This window comes from Nicotiana tabacum, chromosome 17 (assembly GCF_000715075.1).
Source record: "Nicotiana tabacum cultivar K326 chromosome 17, ASM71507v2, whole genome shotgun sequence".
Lineage (NCBI taxonomy): Eukaryota > Viridiplantae > Streptophyta > Magnoliopsida > Solanales > Solanaceae > Nicotiana > Nicotiana tabacum.
This window is the reverse complement of record NC_134096.1, coordinates 135,184,707-135,203,404: the sequence shown is the minus strand read 5'-3', so window position 1 is coordinate 135,203,404 and position 18,698 is coordinate 135,184,707. Positions and strand designations below refer to the sequence as shown.

Sequence of the window (18,698 nt, the reverse complement as noted above, 5' to 3'; positions counted from 1 at the left end):
TGACCTCTCCCTCTAGGGCGACCTCTACCTGTCCGACCTCCACCTCTAGCTGGCTGTGCAGGTGGGGTGGTAGTTGGTGTTGTAACCATAGCCTGAGGACCTAGTAGAGCACGCGGTGCCTGAGAAATCTGTAGAGGTGCACCCCTCCTAAATCTGGGATAATCCCACACCACATGGCGAGTGTCAACACACTCAAAACAAGCTCTCGGAGGACGTGGCTAATGCGACTGGCTTGGGCCTGATCGACTGGACTGACCACTGAAAGCACCCCGTACAGGAGTCATACTAGACACTGGCGGTGTATAATAAGGATCCTGGGGCCTAGTAGTGGCCGGAGCACCGATGACAGCTGGAAGTACTGAATGAACAGGGCGACCCATATAACCCCTGCCATGACGAGCTGCCTCTGGGGCACGAGTGCCACTATAAATGCCAGACTCTCGAGACCTCTTGGCCTCTCTCTCCTCTCTATCTCGAGTCAGCATACCCTCCAACCTCCTAGAAATCCCTACTACCTGCTGGTACGCAATATCCATCTCCAACTCTCGGGCCATGCTCAATCTAATACTGGGGTTGAGCCCCTCAATAAACTGACGAACCCGCTCTTGAACAGTAGCAACTAAGGCCGGTGCATGCCTAGCCAAATCACTGAATCAGACCGCATACTCTAACACGGTCATAGAACCCTGGCGCAACTACTCAAACTCTGCACGCCATGCATCTCTGAGACTCTGGGGAACATACTCATTCAAGACGATATCTGAGAACTGAGTCCAAGTGAGTGACGCTGCCACAGTCGGACTATCCAACTCGCATGCGCACCACCACTGATAGGCCGCTCTTCTGAGCTGGAACGTAGTGAAAGAAACCACATTAATCTCTGCAATACCCATAGTACAGAGGATACGGTGGCACTCCTCAAGAAAACCTTGGGTATCATCTAACGCCAAGCCATTGAAAGTAGAAGGGTGGTACTTTTTGTACCTCTCGAGCCTGAGCTGCTCCGCCTCAGAAACTGTTGCCCTAACCTCGGGCTAAACTGGAGCTACCGCCTGCATCGGTATGACCTCTGGATCCTGGTTGACCTGAACCCGCTGCTCTGGGATACCGGCGACGGGAGTCTGTGCTCCTCCCCCAGCCTGAGATGTGGCAGGAGCAAGTGGTATCAATCCTGCCTGAGCCAAGGTGCTGAACATGCTAAGAAATTGGGCTAGAGTCTCCTGGAGAGCTGGTGCACTAACAGGCGTTTCAGGTGCCTACCCTCCAACTGGAGCTACTGGTGGCTCCTCTGCAGCAGCTCGTACGGGTGCTCTGGCTGCACCACGTGGATGTCCTCGGCCTCTACCCTAGCCTCGGCCTCTAGCGGCTCAAGCAGGGGGCGGGGGTGTCTGGTCATCTGATCCAATTATACGTGTACTCACCATCTGTGAGAGAATAGAAAGACAAAAATTTAGAATCCGAAACCAAAATCTCGCACGATAAGGAATCAAAGTAGTGAATATTTTTCTAACAGTTCCATAGCCTCCCGAAGATAAGTGCATACGTCTCCGTACCGATCCGCGAGACTCTATTAAACCTGCTTGTGACTCATAACACATATGAACCTAGAGCTCTAATACCAACTTGTCACGACCCCAGTTTTCCCTCCGTAGAATGTCGTGATGGCACCTAGTCTCTAAGACTAGGTAAGCCTAACAATTTGCAGAATAACTGAATATAAAACCGAACTCAATCTCAACATATGAAATATAAACAAGAACTGCGATTTTTAATAATTACAACACTCAAAACCCGGTAGAAATAAGTCACAAACTTCTAAAAGAAAACACTAAGTGTCTCTATACATCAAGTCTAAAGAGAATGAGGAATACAACATGATAAGGATAGAGGGGGACTCCGAGGTCTGCGGACACTAGCAGATATACCTTGAAGTCTCCTCGTGCGGTCCAGCTCACTGGTATCTGGTCTGGTAGGAAGAACCTGGATCTGCACAAAAAGATGTACAGAAGTGTAGTATGAGTACACCACAACGGTACCCAATAAGTGCCAAGCCTAACCTCGGTAGAGTAGTGACGAGGTCAGGTCAGGGCCCTACTGGAATAAAAAGATAAGAAAGGCAGAAGGTATAATAATACTTGAAATGACTGAGAATTTAAACAACGAGAAGTTTCAGAAAAATAACAGCACATCAAATAAAGGTAAACAACAGGGGGCGCTCCCGAGGTATCGCCTCGTAACCCAAATGCAAATGCTCAACAGGGGGATCTCTCGAGGTACTGCCTCGTAGTACCAAAGTAAATATACAAGACATGGGGATCTCCTCAGATACTGCCTCGTAGTCCCAAAGTAAATATGTAAGACATGGGGATCTCTCGAGGAAATAAGTAATTGAACTAAGCATGTTGCACGAATTTCAAGTAAGGTTAAGGCACGTAGACATGCGATACTAGGCTAAACATGACAGCTAGACATGCTAAGGCAACTTAGTTAAGGAATTCAAAAAAATCTACTCAGCAAGAACCGAAATTTCCACAATTATCCCGTATACGCACTCGTCACCTCGCATACACGACGCTCACATATCACAAATTTGTTACAACAGTACCAAATCCTAAGGGAATTTCTCCCACACAAGGTTAGAAAAGTCGCTTACCTCAAATCTCGCTCAATCAATCGATAAGGATTCCTTTCCCTTAATTTTTCGACTTTGAAAGGCTCAAATCTAGCCAATAGAAATTACATAACATGAATACAACTACAAGATACTAATTTAAATCATAAATCTACGACTTTAACAAAGAATCGAAAAATCGCCCCAAAATGTCGACCCAGGCTCACGTCTTAGAATCGGGTAAAAGTCACAAAATACGAATACCCATTCAATATCGAGTTCACTCATATCGAAATTATTTAAATCCGATACAAAATTCTCAATCAAAACCTCAAAAATCGGCCTAGGGATTTTTCCACCCTTTTTTCAAAATTTCACAACCCAAATCCTTAATTAAAGGAAGAATAACTGATAACTTGGTGGAAATTAATCAAAAACAAATCAAGAATCCTTACCCAAATGTTTCCTCTGAAAATCCTCAAAATTTCGCCTCAATCCGAGCTCTCTAGGTTCACAATGGAGAATGAAATTAAACCCTCGGAATTGGCCCTTTTTTGCCCAGTGAAATCGTTTTTGCGAGCCCAATTCTACATCTGCGGTTCCGCACCTGCGGAATTTCTATCGCAGGTGCGGTTCTAACTTAGTCCAGGCACGTCTGTATCTGCGGGCCCAAATGCGCATCTGCACTTCCGCTTCTGTGGCCAAGGAACGCTTTTGTGCACGCGCTCCTGCGAGCCACGCCCCTTTCTGCGATCAACAAGCCTCCCAGGCCTTTCCGCTTCTGTGATCAACCGTCCGCAGAAGCGACTCCGCTTCTGCGGTCTTCACGTCGCAACCTGCGACCACTGGCCATTTCCCCCAGCCCCACATCTGCACCCAATTGCTCGCTTCTGCGGGCTCGCACCTGCGGTCAATCTTGTGCAGGTACGATTATACCAGAACTGGTGCCTTCAGCCATTCTCACAAATCCAAATTTGATCTGTTAACCGTCTGGAATCCATCCGAGGCCCTCGGGACCTCAACCAAACTTACCAACAAGTCCTAAAATTTCATACGGACTTAGTCGAGCCTTTAGATCACATCAAACAATACTAAAAAAATACGAGTTGCACATCGATGCAAGCCTAATGAACTTTAAAACTTCAAACTTCTACATCTGACGCCGAATCCTATCAAATCAAGTCCGATTGACCTCAAATTTTGCACACAAGTTATAATTGATATTACAGACCTATTCTAACTTTCGGAATTGAAATCCGACCCCGATATCAAAAATTTCACCCTCGGTCCAACTTTTCAAAATTTAATCAATTTTTCAACTTTCGCCAACTGACGCTAAAATGACTTACGGACCTCCAATTCAACATCCGAACATGTTCCTAAGACCTAAATCACCCTATGGAGCTACTGGAACTGTCAAAACTCTATTCCGAATTTATCTTCACACAATTCAAACTATGGTCGATTTCTACGACTTAAACTTCTATTTTATGGACTATGTGTCCCATTACAATGAAGGGTTTAGTGGTTTACCGCCCAATTGAAGAGGTATTTTTTCGGGGAAGTTAACTCATATACCTTTTTATAAAACTCACTTGATATACCTAAGTTTAGAAATTACGTCAAATATCCCAAAAATATTACATGTTATACCTCCTTATATTCTAAAACGTATCATAATATTCTATTTTAGAATACAATCCAAATCTAATTTACCACATTATTCTAATTTGGAATACAATATCCAAACGGAATATACCTGTAACAACTACAATATTCAAACCAAACATACCACAATATTCTAATTTGGAATTTGGAATACAATATTCTAACTAAATATACCACGATATTCTAATTTGAAAAAATCTAAACTTAGCTTACCACTATATTTTAATGAAGAGTACAATATCAAAATCAAATATACCACAATATTCTAATTTGAACTATAATATTCAAACAAAATATACCATGATATTCTAATTCAAAAAATCAAAACCTAGCTTACCATAATTAATATTCTAATGATAGTACAATATCCACCAAACATACCACATTATTCTAATAAAGAATACAATATTTAAACGAAGCATACTATTTATTATATTCTAATTTGGAATTTATTATTCAAATTAAACATCCATAATATTCTAATTTAGAATATAATATCCGAACGAAATATACCAAAATGTTTTAACTTGTAATATAGTATTCAAACCAAACATACCACAATATTCTAATTTGGAATACAGTTTGGAATATAATATTCAAACCAAACATACCACAATATTCTAACTTGGAATACAGTATCCGAACAAAATATGTTATAGTATTCTAGTTTAGAATATAATATTCGAACAAAATATATTACATCATTCTAAATTGGAATACAATATCCAAATCAAATATATGATAATTTTTTAATTTGGAATACAATATTCAAAGTAAACATGCTACAGTATTCTAATTTGGAATACAATGTCTAAACTAAATATACCACAATATTCTAATTTGGAATACACAGCATTCTATTTTGGAATACACAATATTCTATTTTGGAATATAGTAGGTATATATAATAAAATAAAGTTATAAAGTAGGTATATAGGGTAAAATAAATTTATAAAGTAGGTATACAAGATAAAATAAATATTTTAATTATATATGGTATTAACTGGCATTTTAAATGGGCATATCGCGCAAATTAACCTAAATTTTAAGAAAACACAAAAAACACTAGAATCATATTTCACTAAATTGTCTTAGATATTTTTCTAATTTTAAAAAATTATTATTTATAATATTAATGGGACCATATATTTATATAGGGGTCTTCCAAAAATATATTATTTTATTATCTTATCGAAATCGGTGATTTTTTCCACTGGTCCAAGTTAGAACCGGAGAAAAATATTATCTTAGAGAGTTTATTAATTTAAAAAAGTTAAACAGTAAATTAGAGAGTTTTTTGGCTATAAGTTGGACTCGTGCTTGGGCACAATAAAAGGACGAACCCACCAACATATAAATATATTTGTTTTAGATCAATCAAGAAAATATATATAATTTTCAAGAAATACTATAGTAGAATCTTCAGTTTATCATTATGGTGGATCAAATATTGGTGTTTGAAGTGTAAGCCTCACGACACTAGGATGAGTTCCACTTTTGCCTTTTAAAACATTTTCCCAAAACCTATGTTAATATTCTTGATTTCATAACGGTGACACTGAAAACAATAGTATTTTGGTCTCAAATTGTAAATAAACCACTGTATGCATCCTAATTACATATTCTTGATCGCCTTCTCACTGTTTTTGCACGATAATTTTGGGGCTTAATTATTCCTTTTCAGCATTGCATGATGACTAGTAGCTAGCAAAAAGTTAGCATAGTGTAATAAGTAGCTAGTAGGCAGGAAATCCCTAATTCAACTCTCAGTCTTTTCTTAGTGCGGTTTTCTCATGATAAAATCAGGACTTATTTGTTTTGCTTTAAATTGCTTGATAATATTTAAAGCATATCTGGTCAAAATAAACATTTTGGTTGGACTGTTCCTTACTTCTCAACCAAGAATAGACCTAATGAATTTGACCATTCAATTGTACTTTTTCGTCCATTTGAATTGAATTTTTTTTTTTTTGGCCTTTTTTGTGATTCACGATATTTGATTTTTTCAAATATTAAGAAGGAATTAATTTTAAAAAATAATAAAGATTAATCAGATCAATTTTATTATTAACTAATGTCAAAAGATGGATTCCTTAATATGTGTAAGAACAACAAAAAAATTAATTAGTGGACCAGAGGGAGTACTAGATAAAAAAAATAAAAATAAAAAAGGTGTATTTGGAATTTCTTTCAGTTCAAGTGGACGTTTTTCTTTTCAATAAAGCCCCTTATATCAGTTTTATCATTAATATTATTTTTACATCGTGATTTTTAAAAATATAATAATAAAATTTTGAGAAAAAATAATTTTGAGTCAAAAGTCAAGTCAATTCCGGGTGCTAGTACCCCACTCCTTTTCTCTTATCTTGAAATTGTTTATTTTTCTGTCTTCATTTCTTGGATAGCATTCAAGGGTCATGTTGCTTCTAGGAAATAGCACAGAAGAGGAATCATGCTTGAAAACAAAGATGTAAGTATTACTTTTAGGAAAATTTAATTGATTATCATTTACTTTGTGATGCACAGCTCTTGCTTCTTCCTCAATTACGCTGATTATTGAAGAATGCTCTAAACAAAAGAAGCATGATTTACTTATCTGTACCAGTAATTTAATTCTATTTAATGATAAAAATCGAATTATCATTAAATTAAATGGAACCAAGAAAAAATAAATGCAAGATTGGAGCGGCCAAAGGTCACAATTCACTGTAACGTAATGCTTGGAATTTGTTGTTTACTTTCAAGTCAAATCCTTGTTCATATCTAGTCAAGGAAATTAGTCAGAGTCTATTGATACCTTCGTTAGATTGCTGCCTTTTATTCGAAAGGCTACTCATTGTTCTACTTTGTGAACAACAAGTAAACTCTTGCGAATACTCAAATATACACACATAGTTACACATTATAAGGATAAAGATGAACTAGTACATATAGTACTCCCTTCTGAACTTTTTATTTGCCGTTCAAGGTTTTGGGCACCTATATATTAATTAAGAAAACTTATGTTAGTTGGAGTAGTAAGGGCGGAACTGAAAAAAATTAATTAATGCCTTTTTTTGCTATAAAGTGACAAATAAAAAGAACAAATGGAATTATTCATTTGAAGAGTTTTTTTTTTTTTTTTTTTTTGGTTTTAATAAAGAGTGAAGCTGGCTAGTTATAAAGTAATGAGTAGTATGGAATGAAACAAATTATTTAGCAAAACTAGTCATGTATTACTTCTTGCTCACTAGATGTGTGTATCGAATAGTTTTACTTTGACAAAGTGAATACTTTAAAATAAGGGGCATGATAGAGAGAACTTGAAGAATGTGGACTTATCTCATAAACTACCAAAAGTCGCCACAGGTTTGAGCTGAATAAGTCAATTTTGATAGTTGAGAGCCTATGTAAGTTGTTTTGACGAATCCCCATGGAACCAAAAAAACAATATAGAGAAAAACAATACAAAATTCTTTTGTAAAAAATTAGATAGAATAATACAAATTTTTTCCGTAGTTTTTGTAGATCAAATATTAAAAAGAAAAGAAGAGAAGGGCAGAAGTGATTAAGTGAAGAATACGCTGACCAAGATGACAACATTCGACCTTTGATTTCAAGCCCCTTTTTTTCTAGGTCTACTTCCGTTAGCAGAAAATATTAAATCTTGAGATGGACTACATATACAATATGGGAAAATAATACTAAAATTTTCACGCCATGGAGTATAATCAATATTTTTATTACCCTATAAAGGACAAAATCAATAAACTACCCGATATTCTTTCCCCAATATCAGAGTATTTTACTAGAATCTGTGTGAATTCCATTGATGAAAAACTTGTGATGACAATAACATGTTAACAATCGATGTACAACACTTATAGTTGGCAATCCTTTTCTTCAAATTAACCGAAAAATTACCTTCTTTTTTTAAAATTTATGACTTGTCAGGAAGTCAGATTTATAACTACATAATAAAAACCAGAAAACAAAAGATATAGGACATAGTCAATGAGCTAAGCGTTCACACTTGTTCACATATGAAAGAGGAACATGTGGGCCTTTCAACTTTCAAGGTTGAAAAGATTTGCAGCAGATAATTCAAATGGAGGCTGAATCAAGACAGATAGAAATCACCTAACCACCTTGATTTTGAGTTTTGACTAACCACCACAACAATTTTCATACCAAGTGAATTTTCTTTTCCTTGTCCTTGCTAAAAAGAATACATTAGTATTATGTTTTGTACCATAAGACGTATATTTTTCTTCATTGTAAAACACATCGTGGTGAGAGGCCCAAGTCCAACTTATTATTCCTAAAGCAAGTATGCTTACCACACACGGGCTAATATTATGCTCTGAGCAAGTGTCGAAGGAACTAGAGAAAATCCAGTCAAAGGGTAAACTAAGGTTGTAAATCCTTTTGACATGACATTTTACTTAATTTGGTAATAATTTAATCCAGTGGAATTCAAAATAACATAGGTTTAATTGTCCAATGGATTCCACTCATTTCTTAGCCACTATTACTACGTCCAGAAAACGAAGATTAAGGCAACATCTTCCGAATTCAAGAACCTACCACATAACAAACCCATCTGAAAAGAAAGAACTAAGAGGACACTTCCACAGCTTGACTCCACAGAACTGCATGAATAGTAATGATAAGCCTGGACAATATAAAACCAGCAGAGATTTACCGATAGCAACGAACAAGTAAACCGCACATTCACTATCCCTCAACAAGTGCAGTACTACTCTTCAACAGTGATCTAATAGTTGAATTTGGTATTTCAAAAGGAAGAGAAGAGAAGGAAATGGTTTGTGTTTCCAATGTTACTTGTCAGTTTCATCACTGCTGATGCTGCTCATATATCTGCATATAAGTCTCAGAAAGTGCAACCATTTGGGGAAGAGTTTCAGAAACATGTAGGTCTTGCATCTCATACCTGCGTCAATTAAAAGCATTAGGTTATCAAGTAATAAAATCAACCATTCCCTCTTTTCTTTTCCAAAGGTTATCATGTAATACTTGCATCTCTTTTCTTTTGATATGAGCTGTGTAACTAACCAAAGTTCTTCTGATTTTCGTTGGACAAACACCCTGTAGGATCCTTCACCTGGCTTACCATCATGAACAATATTAGCAATCAAATCATACTTTGAGCGAAGCTTCTCATTCTCCTTTGGTGCTGGCAGAGGAATATAATCCTTGAGCTCTAGATTCTTCACCGGGAAGTTAACTGAAAAAAGATGCATCAAGCGTCATAAGTTACGAAATAGAAGCCTAACAGTGCAGTTCCAAAGTCTTAACTATAAATACTCGAGGTTTAGAACTTTTTTGCATTATCTAGTTTTTTGTTTCTTTCCTCCTCCACACCGCCCTCTCCCTGCTCCCTAGCTGCTTTCTCCTGTGTGGAGAACGTGTAGTGCAAGTGGACTCTCTAACAAGCAGAATAAAAGATATTTTGATCAGAAAAAAGAAATTACACACCACTGATCCAGCAGAAAGTAAACCTAGAACACTAAACCCCTCATCCCTCGTCTCCCCATCCCCCTTCCTTAAACGCCCGTATGTGGAGAATTTGGAATCAGAAAGAACAATTCTAACAAGCAATATAAACCAAAGCTTCAAACTAACAAAAGCTAGAACTTCAAACCCCTTGCTCCTCCCTGCCACCCACCCCTCAAAAGAAGTATTTACTATTTACTGATATTCAAAGTGTAAAAGAGGCTAAGCGACATCCTAATCTACAGTAAGGTCTAGTATATGCTGATGGGTAGCAGAACCAGGGCTTGAATAGAACAGCTTGGTATCATGTCCAACCAAAAATACCAATTTGAGGGATGAGAATTGGACAGTATGAGTGAAAAACCACAGATATTTCACAAAAATGGACTAGTATATTCCCACGACATTTTTGGAGAAATGAACTTTTAATATGATAGGCAACTTAGGCAGTCTTCTTCTTCCTTTAATTCTGGAATTATTGTTTCCCTATTACCAAATTTCCTTCTTTTGGGTGGGGGAAGCTGTGTGGGAGAAGAGGTACTGGCGAGCTAGCAGGAGTACTGACGAAGCTTTTAAATCCCTTGGAGAAGGGGATATTACTGACAAAGCTGTAGAATTGACAAGGCTTCTACATTCACTATGAGTTGGATGTTTTGGTAATTTCATTCAATTCAAGGATAATATCAATATGAGTACTCACCAAGCGTCGGATTTTTCTCCATAAAGAAATTGTTCTTTGTAAACCTTCGCATGTGGAGAATTAGATACTGCGGCAATTTTGTTACACGGTATCTCATCCTCGCTATACGAGGCCTTACAACTTCAGTCACAGTCTCACCGTCAAACTTCTTAAGTATGTTGAATAATGGTACCTGCATTTACAAAAATCAATTAAGTACAAACTTGAGATGCATCATATGGTAAAAGGATGTAGATAATGAGGTCAACACTCAAGAGATTAAAGTTTCCAAATTTCGTGAACCATATTAGACAAAGTTCAAAAGCAGGTGTTTCATTAAGTTTGAAGAACTTGTTAGACACATTGAATAGAAATCGATGGATTAATAGCCTCTTATCTACTTTGCGAAGCTAAAAAGATGAAAAAACAACCATCAAAAGAGAGCAGAAATAGATCATGAATGTGTGCAAATAGGCATCTACACCGTAATTATCAAACTGTATCACCAACAAGCATATTCCCCTCAAGTTAATAAAATTCAAGAGATCCCACCTCCAATTCAAAGAATGACAAATACCTCCCTTGTTGACACAGACTAAGTGAAGGGCATTAAATTTGAACAAAAATTGTATGATGCCCTGAATATTTTGTCACCTGCTATTCCCTTGGTGGGAGTTGAGAGGGAGAAATCATTTCCTTAATTCTTCTATTTACTCCCTCTCCTCCTCTCATTTCATTTCTTTGCTCTCATACTCTACCTCTCTTTCTTAGTGTGCTCTCATACTCTACCTCTCTTTCTTAGTGTGTCCTCCCTCCCCAAAACACAAGACCAACATCCAGAACTATCAAGATATTTAACTCACGAAAAATTAGTCAGTAGACCAAAGATCACAATAGGGCCAGGATAACACAGCTATACTTTCAAGAACCCTACATTTGTGTAACGGCCAATGATTTATTGCATGAAGATAACTGCATCGTGAGAATAACATTGGTAAAATAGTTGTACTTGCAGATATCATTCTAAATTGTAGTAGTAACTAATATCAAGTGAATGAACTATCTAAACTAGAAGAGAGGCGCTTCTCCTTATTTAAACTACAGAGAAAGTCTTGAGCTTTAACCAACTAGAAAGGAAACTCTCTGTAGTTAACCCAAAATTTTAGCACATCTACATAAAATTTCATTCACCTCAGATCACTCAAATATCCATTTAAACTCTACAACACTCGATAAACGAACTTGGAGAACTTTTTTTCAAGTGCAAAAATATTTCTCAAAGAGTCGCACTTTCACATTTTCTAGCTGACATCTAGACACTTGCATTTCTGCATGCGCATAACGTATTAGAACAATAATACATTCAAAATGGCCAGGTAAAGGGGATGAAAAAAGTCAAATATGATGACCACCATTCTCCACGAATCCTCGAGGAGGAAAAAAAAAACAAGAAAAAAGGCAAAACATTTCCAATGATAATCACAATAAAAATTTTAAACTTGAAAAAACAAACCTGAGGAATAATATTCTTTTCCATGACATCTTTAAAAAGAGGTGGGGGTGGCAAATCGAGTCCAAGCATTAAGAAAGGCATTCTGCTACTTTCCATGGCAATATTGTGAGATCCATGTTGACCATCTTCCCCATTGCCATTATTCGGGGCATCCCCATTCTCCCTCTTTTCTGCAATAGGTCTACTATGCATCTCTTTCACAACCTCCAATTCCCCCTATACAAGAAGTTTCACATATTACCATAATAATCGACAAGTATATTTGAAAATGTTGAAGACAGTTATCTGTTGCAGCAAACCTGAAAGCACCGGTGGATTATGCTACTGCCTTTTTTGGAAGTTCTAAGCTCGGCGTGAAGGGTATTCAGAAGCCATGACATAAATTCAACAGGGTCAGACTGTGCACCTATCCGAAAACGTTTTTTACTAGCTTTCATAACTGCTTGCAAGAACTCATGCGGACTCACCTGCACAAACATTAGTTAAAATAAGAAGACCATGAAGAACAGACAAAGCGGAATTCACCAATGCTGGTATGCACCTGTCCCTTAAAGTTCCGTGCATGCCAAATCTTTCGGGTGAGCTCTCCAAATCGATGAACAAGAGGAGATCTACTGTGTTGATAATTTTCAGGGATAAGAAAGAAGTTTCTCAAAGGAGTTACTCGCATCAAAGACTGAATCGTAACATTGACAAAATCAGTCTCCTTGATGTTATTCAGCCCAACCTAACGTATGCCCCAGCACCAAAAGATTAGCATCTAGACTAAAAGAGACATAGTAACTTGAACACTCATATACTAAACAAATAAATGCAGCATAAAGAAGTTTATTACCGTTCCAGGAAGATAATCAGACCCATCAAGTGCCCTAGACCATTGTCGGCTCTTATCGAGTTGTTCAACCTGCTCCCCGTTAAATCTGTCAAATAAATACCAAGCAAACAAACATGGTGAATCACAGTAATCTTTTCAAAGAAAGGATTACCAGCTAATAGATACAGGGGAAATATAACTACACAAAGCAAGGCGAACAAATAAATGGCGGCAGTCCAGAGTAAGTTGTGCCAAACCTTGGATTCAGCACGTGTATAATGTCATCAAGCGATGGATCTATGACTTCATATCCATCAGGAAGACAATAAACTTTCTCTGTTCGTAAATTGATATACACATGGTGCCCTGCTTCAAGACTGTGTGTATATGCATGGGACTTGGGCCCCCTTCCTTGGAAATACTTCCCACAAACTAAACATGCATACACATTTAAATTTGTGAGAGAGACCGAGCAAAATTTCTCGAAGTCAAAATCCAATACCTGCAAAATTAGACAAAACATATAAAAGAGGATATTACCAGAGAAGAGAAGAGAGAGAGAGAGAGAGAGAGAGAGAGAGAGAGAGAGAGAGAGAGAGAGAGAGAGAGAGAGAGAGAGAGAGAGCCATCAGTCTTGACACATGAGCTAAACCAAATGTGTTTTACTGATGCAGTCAATAGAAATGCATCAAATCCAACGAAAAGAAGTTTGGTACTCAATTACTACAAGACACCCTTTTTTATAAGGAATTACTATCAGTCACTTAAACAAGAGTCCCAAAAGTATCAAGCTATTGTCCCTAAAGAAACAGAACGGAGAGATTTTAAAACCAAAGTAACGAATGGAGAAGCATATCAGAACCTCAGCACCACAAGGATGAAAAGTCGTCGCAATTTCGCTGTGCAATGTAAATTTCAGAATTTCATCGTTAGATGTAAAATTTCAGTATAGCAATTTGTGCAGTCTAAATTATGATAGATAAACCTGTTCCAGAAAAACTGAATCAGGAGGCTACCTGTCTATTTACAGTATCAAGATAAGGGCAGTCCCTCCGAATTTCAATTGCACGATTTCGCTTCCCTTGGCTTCTACCATGATACTCATCATCCTCATCTTCTTCCTCGTCGTATGAGTAGCCATTTTGCTCCTTGTTTCCACCATTATTTATAACTTGCTCGGCAATGTGTCCTCTCCTTCCATCATCCTCATCGTCTTCATCATCATCATCATAAGATGCAAGTGGAAGAAGAGGATTCTCGAAAGCAATTGGTGGAAGAGAGGGAGAAGAATGCTCTATTACCTTCTGCCGTTTTGGGCTTGCCTCTTCAGCCACCAAGCTATCTTCTACTTCTCGCTTCTTTGTCATTCTCTTGTCACCTCAAACTACTAAGCTTCACTGGAGATAATCAAATTTCAGATCAGTTACCTCACATCAGTAACAATTCAAAGTAATCTCGAAATTATTTTGAACCAGAAGATAAAAGTTTTAATTTGCATATACTATAATTAGTTGAAAGATTATTTAGTAAAGGAAAATGAAATATAAAACATTGTCTCTAAAATCAATTTAATCACTTTGACTAGATTCATTTATTCATCTTCAAAATTAAGAGCAGACATTCTGCAAATTCGCTAACCTAGAGTAAACCACAATGAAGCATACGACAAAGCTGACACCCATTTGAGTGTTTTTATCTTATTTTTCTTCAATTAGTCAACATAAAACTGAAGGTAAAAGGAATGACTAAAGAAGGAAAACGAAGATCAGTGTGCCAAGATCTTTACCAAAAGGAATCTAGTTCTTCACACTTTGATGTTCCTCTCGAACAAAATTGTTTCTAGATTTTTAAAGGATGAGGGCCTGAAAGAAAAGACAACGTTCATCTATTTTCTTTCGCCGCCAAATACAGAAGCACTATCAAGGAACTCTTTTACTCTCATCTCCTTTTCCCAGTATCCTCCACAAGAACAACAGTCACGGCCTGCAAGTTGCATCTACATCGAGCCACAACCATTTAGACCAGATAATCTTACAATTCTCACAATCCAGTACACACCAAAATAAGCACTAAACACGTCACGTCCCATCTCCTAGCCCTCTAAACTCTGGCTGAGTGATTGCTGATACTACACGCCATACTTGCAACTAATATCTAATCCATATTTCCTTCTCGGTGACATTACAAGAATCAAAAAAGATTAAGTTAGAACACTCTGATAGTACAGAGTACAGTATCAGTTTCCCTTATTGGTACCACGCAGAAACCAAGCCTAGCGCATATACTTGCATCTCTCAGTTTGCAATTGTAGTATAGGTTAGCGGACCACAAAACTCGTAGGTGTTTAGGATGCTCAATGAATAAGGTGAATACAGTGGAAATATATCAACATCATGAAAAGAGAACATATGTAAGAAGTAGAGGCTGATTTTGGAAGATCAAAATTCCGAGGAAGAGATCTTTGACATGCTAAGCACGGAGCAGACATGGTTGGTATATCTAGCAAGCATGTTATTATAGTCATGCTTTTTGAAAAACGTAGAAAAGAAATAAGAATGATCTTTTCTGTTTAACATAAGATGAAAAGCATTTTTGTTTCTTAGTATGAAACAAGCAATTCAAACAATAACTCAGTCTAATTTTGCCTTTTTCCTTTTCTGTCACCTGTAGGAAATCGAGAAGGATCAAAAACATTTAAGAGCACCCTGACTGATTATTCAAAGTTTTGGAGCAACATTTAGTAGCTGAATTTGGATTAAGGTGATAGTTCATTTAGACCTTCTTAAGATCTACAAACTATACCTATTGCACATCCATCTCCTTCGAAGAAATGCATCCTGTGCAATGTGTACATATCTACTATTATCTACAAAAAGCACTCCAAAAGTCTTACTAACTTAGTAAGTGCTATCACTCCAAAAGAAACTGAAGGTTAATACATAAAGCTGCATAACATTTATTAGGAACCCTACAACCAGGACGGCAATTTACTGCCAAATTAAATTATAACAATACCACAATCAATTAATCTACACCAAGTTATAACAGACAATAATATGGAAATCTAGTTAATTTAATCAGGCAAGTAGATCGAATTGGTAATACAGGTTTCAGTTCTAAGATGCAGTGGCAAGAGTAGATGCCCAAAAATCTTTGAAAAAACAACAACAACAAACCCAGTGTAATCCAACAAGTGGGGTATGGGGAGTATAGTGAATAGGCAGACCTTACCCCAGGCTGTTTCCGATAGACTCAAAAAAATCTTGGAAAAAACAAGCCAAAAAAAAAAGACCTAAGATACCGAAGTAAGAAAAAATCGAAAAAGCTCTTTTACTTCTCTACCCTAAATGCTTGAATAAAGCAAAACACAATTTCATAATTAGACTGAAATCGAGTAGGTTTAGCTGTAAAATTATCGCACAGATTCAAACACAATTCACAACAGGCAAAAAGTAACACATACACGAAGCAGTCAAATAAAGAGAAACGAACAATTGAAGAATGCGTAGGAGAATAGTTGTGGAGGAAGAGGAGAAAACCTGGAAATCGAAGTTTGAGAGGAACCCAACTTTTGCCAACGGACCAGAAAGTGCAAGGAGTATATATAAGCAAAAGGCAAAGCCTATACAATTTTGCGGTTTTTAATTTTATGCAATAGAGGTTTGGTTTAGGCCTCGGGCAATTATTTATTCCCTTTTAACTAGTATGTATACGAAAAATAATAAAAATTTCAACCACAGTATTTATTACTTATTTTAAATTTAATAAAATATACATCAATTAATATAAATATTATGGTAAATTATATACGGAGTCACTAATAATAAAGTAGAGTTTGAGTAGCTTGGTGTCGTCAGGCGTATTTTGGGAAAATTATAACTGCTTTAGCCTAACACAGGTGGTATCGTTATTTTACCCAGTTTTGACATGTACAACCGTCAAAATGAACGCTCAGTGCATAGGCTGGTTCTTCCTCCAGATTCTCACAGTTGCTCAAATCCTCTTCCAGTTTCGTTTGGAAAATGGGCGTTAATTCTACCTCTGTTTTTTGACCTTATTCTCCAACTATTTCACTTCTCTCCTTGGATCTATACTCTATGCTATGACCAGATAGTTCTGTCACAGATCTCTTGTTCAACTTTAAAGGTAATACATATTTCTCGCTTACTGTAAAGAAATATTTTTTTTAAGTGAATTTATTGGGGTTCTCGGTATTTTTCTGATTGTTGTTGTGCAGAAATTGTTTATATTGGGTAAATTATTGGTCCATCATTCTCCGCACTGCGGCAGCTTGTGAACTCTGTTGCTTAACCAAAAGTCCTAAATTGAGGGAAATGCTAACGATACTCTTTTCTCCTGAGAAGAAAGCCGCGTATTGATGAAGATACAAAGGAGAATGGGAAATGTGATTTTCCCAATTGAAGCACATTTATAGAAGTGCAAGTCATACAGGTATTCCCTATGTGCTAATAGACTTGATTGTTTTCTTTTTTTTCCTGTGTAGAAAAGGTTTTAATTTTTATTTTAACTGTAAGAATCAAATTAGTCAGGAATCGAACATCACTCAAAAATGTATTTTATCTCAACAACATTTTCAGTCCCATAAAAAATTCTATATCCCCAATTTATAGAATCATGAATTATTTATTAGCTCATAAAATAATTTAAAATTCTAAGAAATTTTTGATATATTTAATCAGCTATCCTGCCATGTCCTAAAAGATATAAATCCATGATCCGAAATACAAATGAAATCTAGCGTAATTCATGCTTTGTTTCTGCTCTCTTGCGAGCAGAGTATGTTCATAGGAAAACCAAAGAGACACCAGTTGCTTGGCATTTGTAGATTCCAACATGCTTTAGCTAATTATTCTTCTGAAGTTATTTTCTTCTTTTCAGTTGAAAGCTTGAGCCACTGCCAGTCCAAGACATGTTATATAAATTCAGTGTGTGAGATTCACTGCTATTAGTGAAACAGTCAATATATGAACCTCTATGCGAGATATATTTGTTATTTTGGTACTTTGTTAATGCAGTTGTTGAAATTCATTTCTCTGATCAGATGTTGTTTATCTGCTGGACTTTGAATCTATCTTTTTTTAGTTGGTACCAAGTTTTGTTAAGATCGACTAGTTTTTGGTAAAAAGGTCTTTTTACTGCAATTTTTTGTACTACTTGCCTTTTCCCCCTTTTAATAATTCTATTTATGTGATGACCCAAAATGTCATCTTTAAATCTAATAATTAATTCTGTATTCTAAGATCTCAAAAAGCACTATTTGTCACTCCTCGACTTGCGTGCGAAGTCCGTAAAATTTTTCGGATTATTTTTATGTGAAAAATGGATTAAAATGTGAGCTAGAGCCTTAAAACTCAACTGAGTTGACTTTGGTCAATATTTTGAGCAAACGGACTCGGATCAGTATTTTGACAGTTCCGGTAGGTCCGTATCGTGATTTGGGACTTGGACGTATGCTCGAAATTTAATTTGGAGGTCCCTAGCTCAAGTTATGACCATTTAACGGAAACTAGTAATTTAAAGGCTAAAGATTTTCAAGTTTGACCACGGTGTTGACTTTTTGATATCGGAGTCGGAATCCGGTTTCTAAAATTTTTATAGCTCCGTTATGTCATTTATGACTTGTGTGCAAAATTTTAGGTCAATTGAACTTGATTCGATAGGTTTCGGCATCGAATATAGAAGTTGGAAATTTCATAATAGACTAAGGTTTCAAGTGAGTTCGCACAAGACCTAACTTCAAACGAGCATACCTCTATTGATATGAAGAGTTATATGGTGTATACCTATGAAATGAAAGATCCTTGAGTCTAGTTTCTAACGCTTCAAACCGTTCATCATTTGGACATTCCTACAAAAAGTTATGACCAAATTACCAAAGGCTGACAAAGGCTGGCAG

The 18,698-nt window shown here is 36.7% G+C and overlaps 1 protein-coding gene and 1 long non-coding RNA gene across 3 annotated transcripts; one reads left to right on the top strand and one right to left on the bottom strand.

Moving 5' to 3' along the window:
• Positions 1 to 8,697: 8,697 nt before the first annotated feature.
• On the bottom strand, positions 8,698 to 16,453 carry LOC107814517 (uncharacterized). Of its 2 annotated transcripts, XM_075235143.1 has the most exons (11): positions 16,321 to 16,446; positions 14,568 to 14,777; positions 13,798 to 14,178; positions 13,039 to 13,283; positions 12,803 to 12,887; positions 12,509 to 12,694; positions 12,267 to 12,434; positions 11,968 to 12,183; positions 10,476 to 10,647; positions 9,335 to 9,506; positions 8,698 to 9,212 (listed from the first exon to the last, which is right to left on the bottom strand). In XM_075235143.1, the coding sequence occupies exons 3-11, from the start codon at positions 14,146 to 14,148 to the stop codon at positions 9,116 to 9,118; spliced, it is 1,692 nt and encodes a 563-aa protein (XP_075091244.1). In that variant the 5' UTR covers positions 14,149 to 14,178; positions 14,568 to 14,777; positions 16,321 to 16,446; the 3' UTR covers positions 8,698 to 9,115. The 2 variants fall into 2 exon arrangements, with proteins under 2 accessions (XP_075091244.1, XP_075091243.1); XM_075235142.1 differs by lacking the exon at positions 14,568 to 14,777 and having other exon boundaries at positions 16,321 to 16,453.
• A 139-nt stretch (positions 16,454 to 16,592) lies between these two features.
• Positions 16,593 to 17,952, top strand: LOC107816496 (uncharacterized). The gene is made up of 3 exons (XR_001654971.2): positions 16,593 to 16,927; positions 17,019 to 17,233; positions 17,681 to 17,952. It is a non-coding gene; the product is annotated as an uncharacterized LOC107816496 (long non-coding RNA).
• Positions 17,953 to 18,698: the final 746 nt, after the last annotated feature.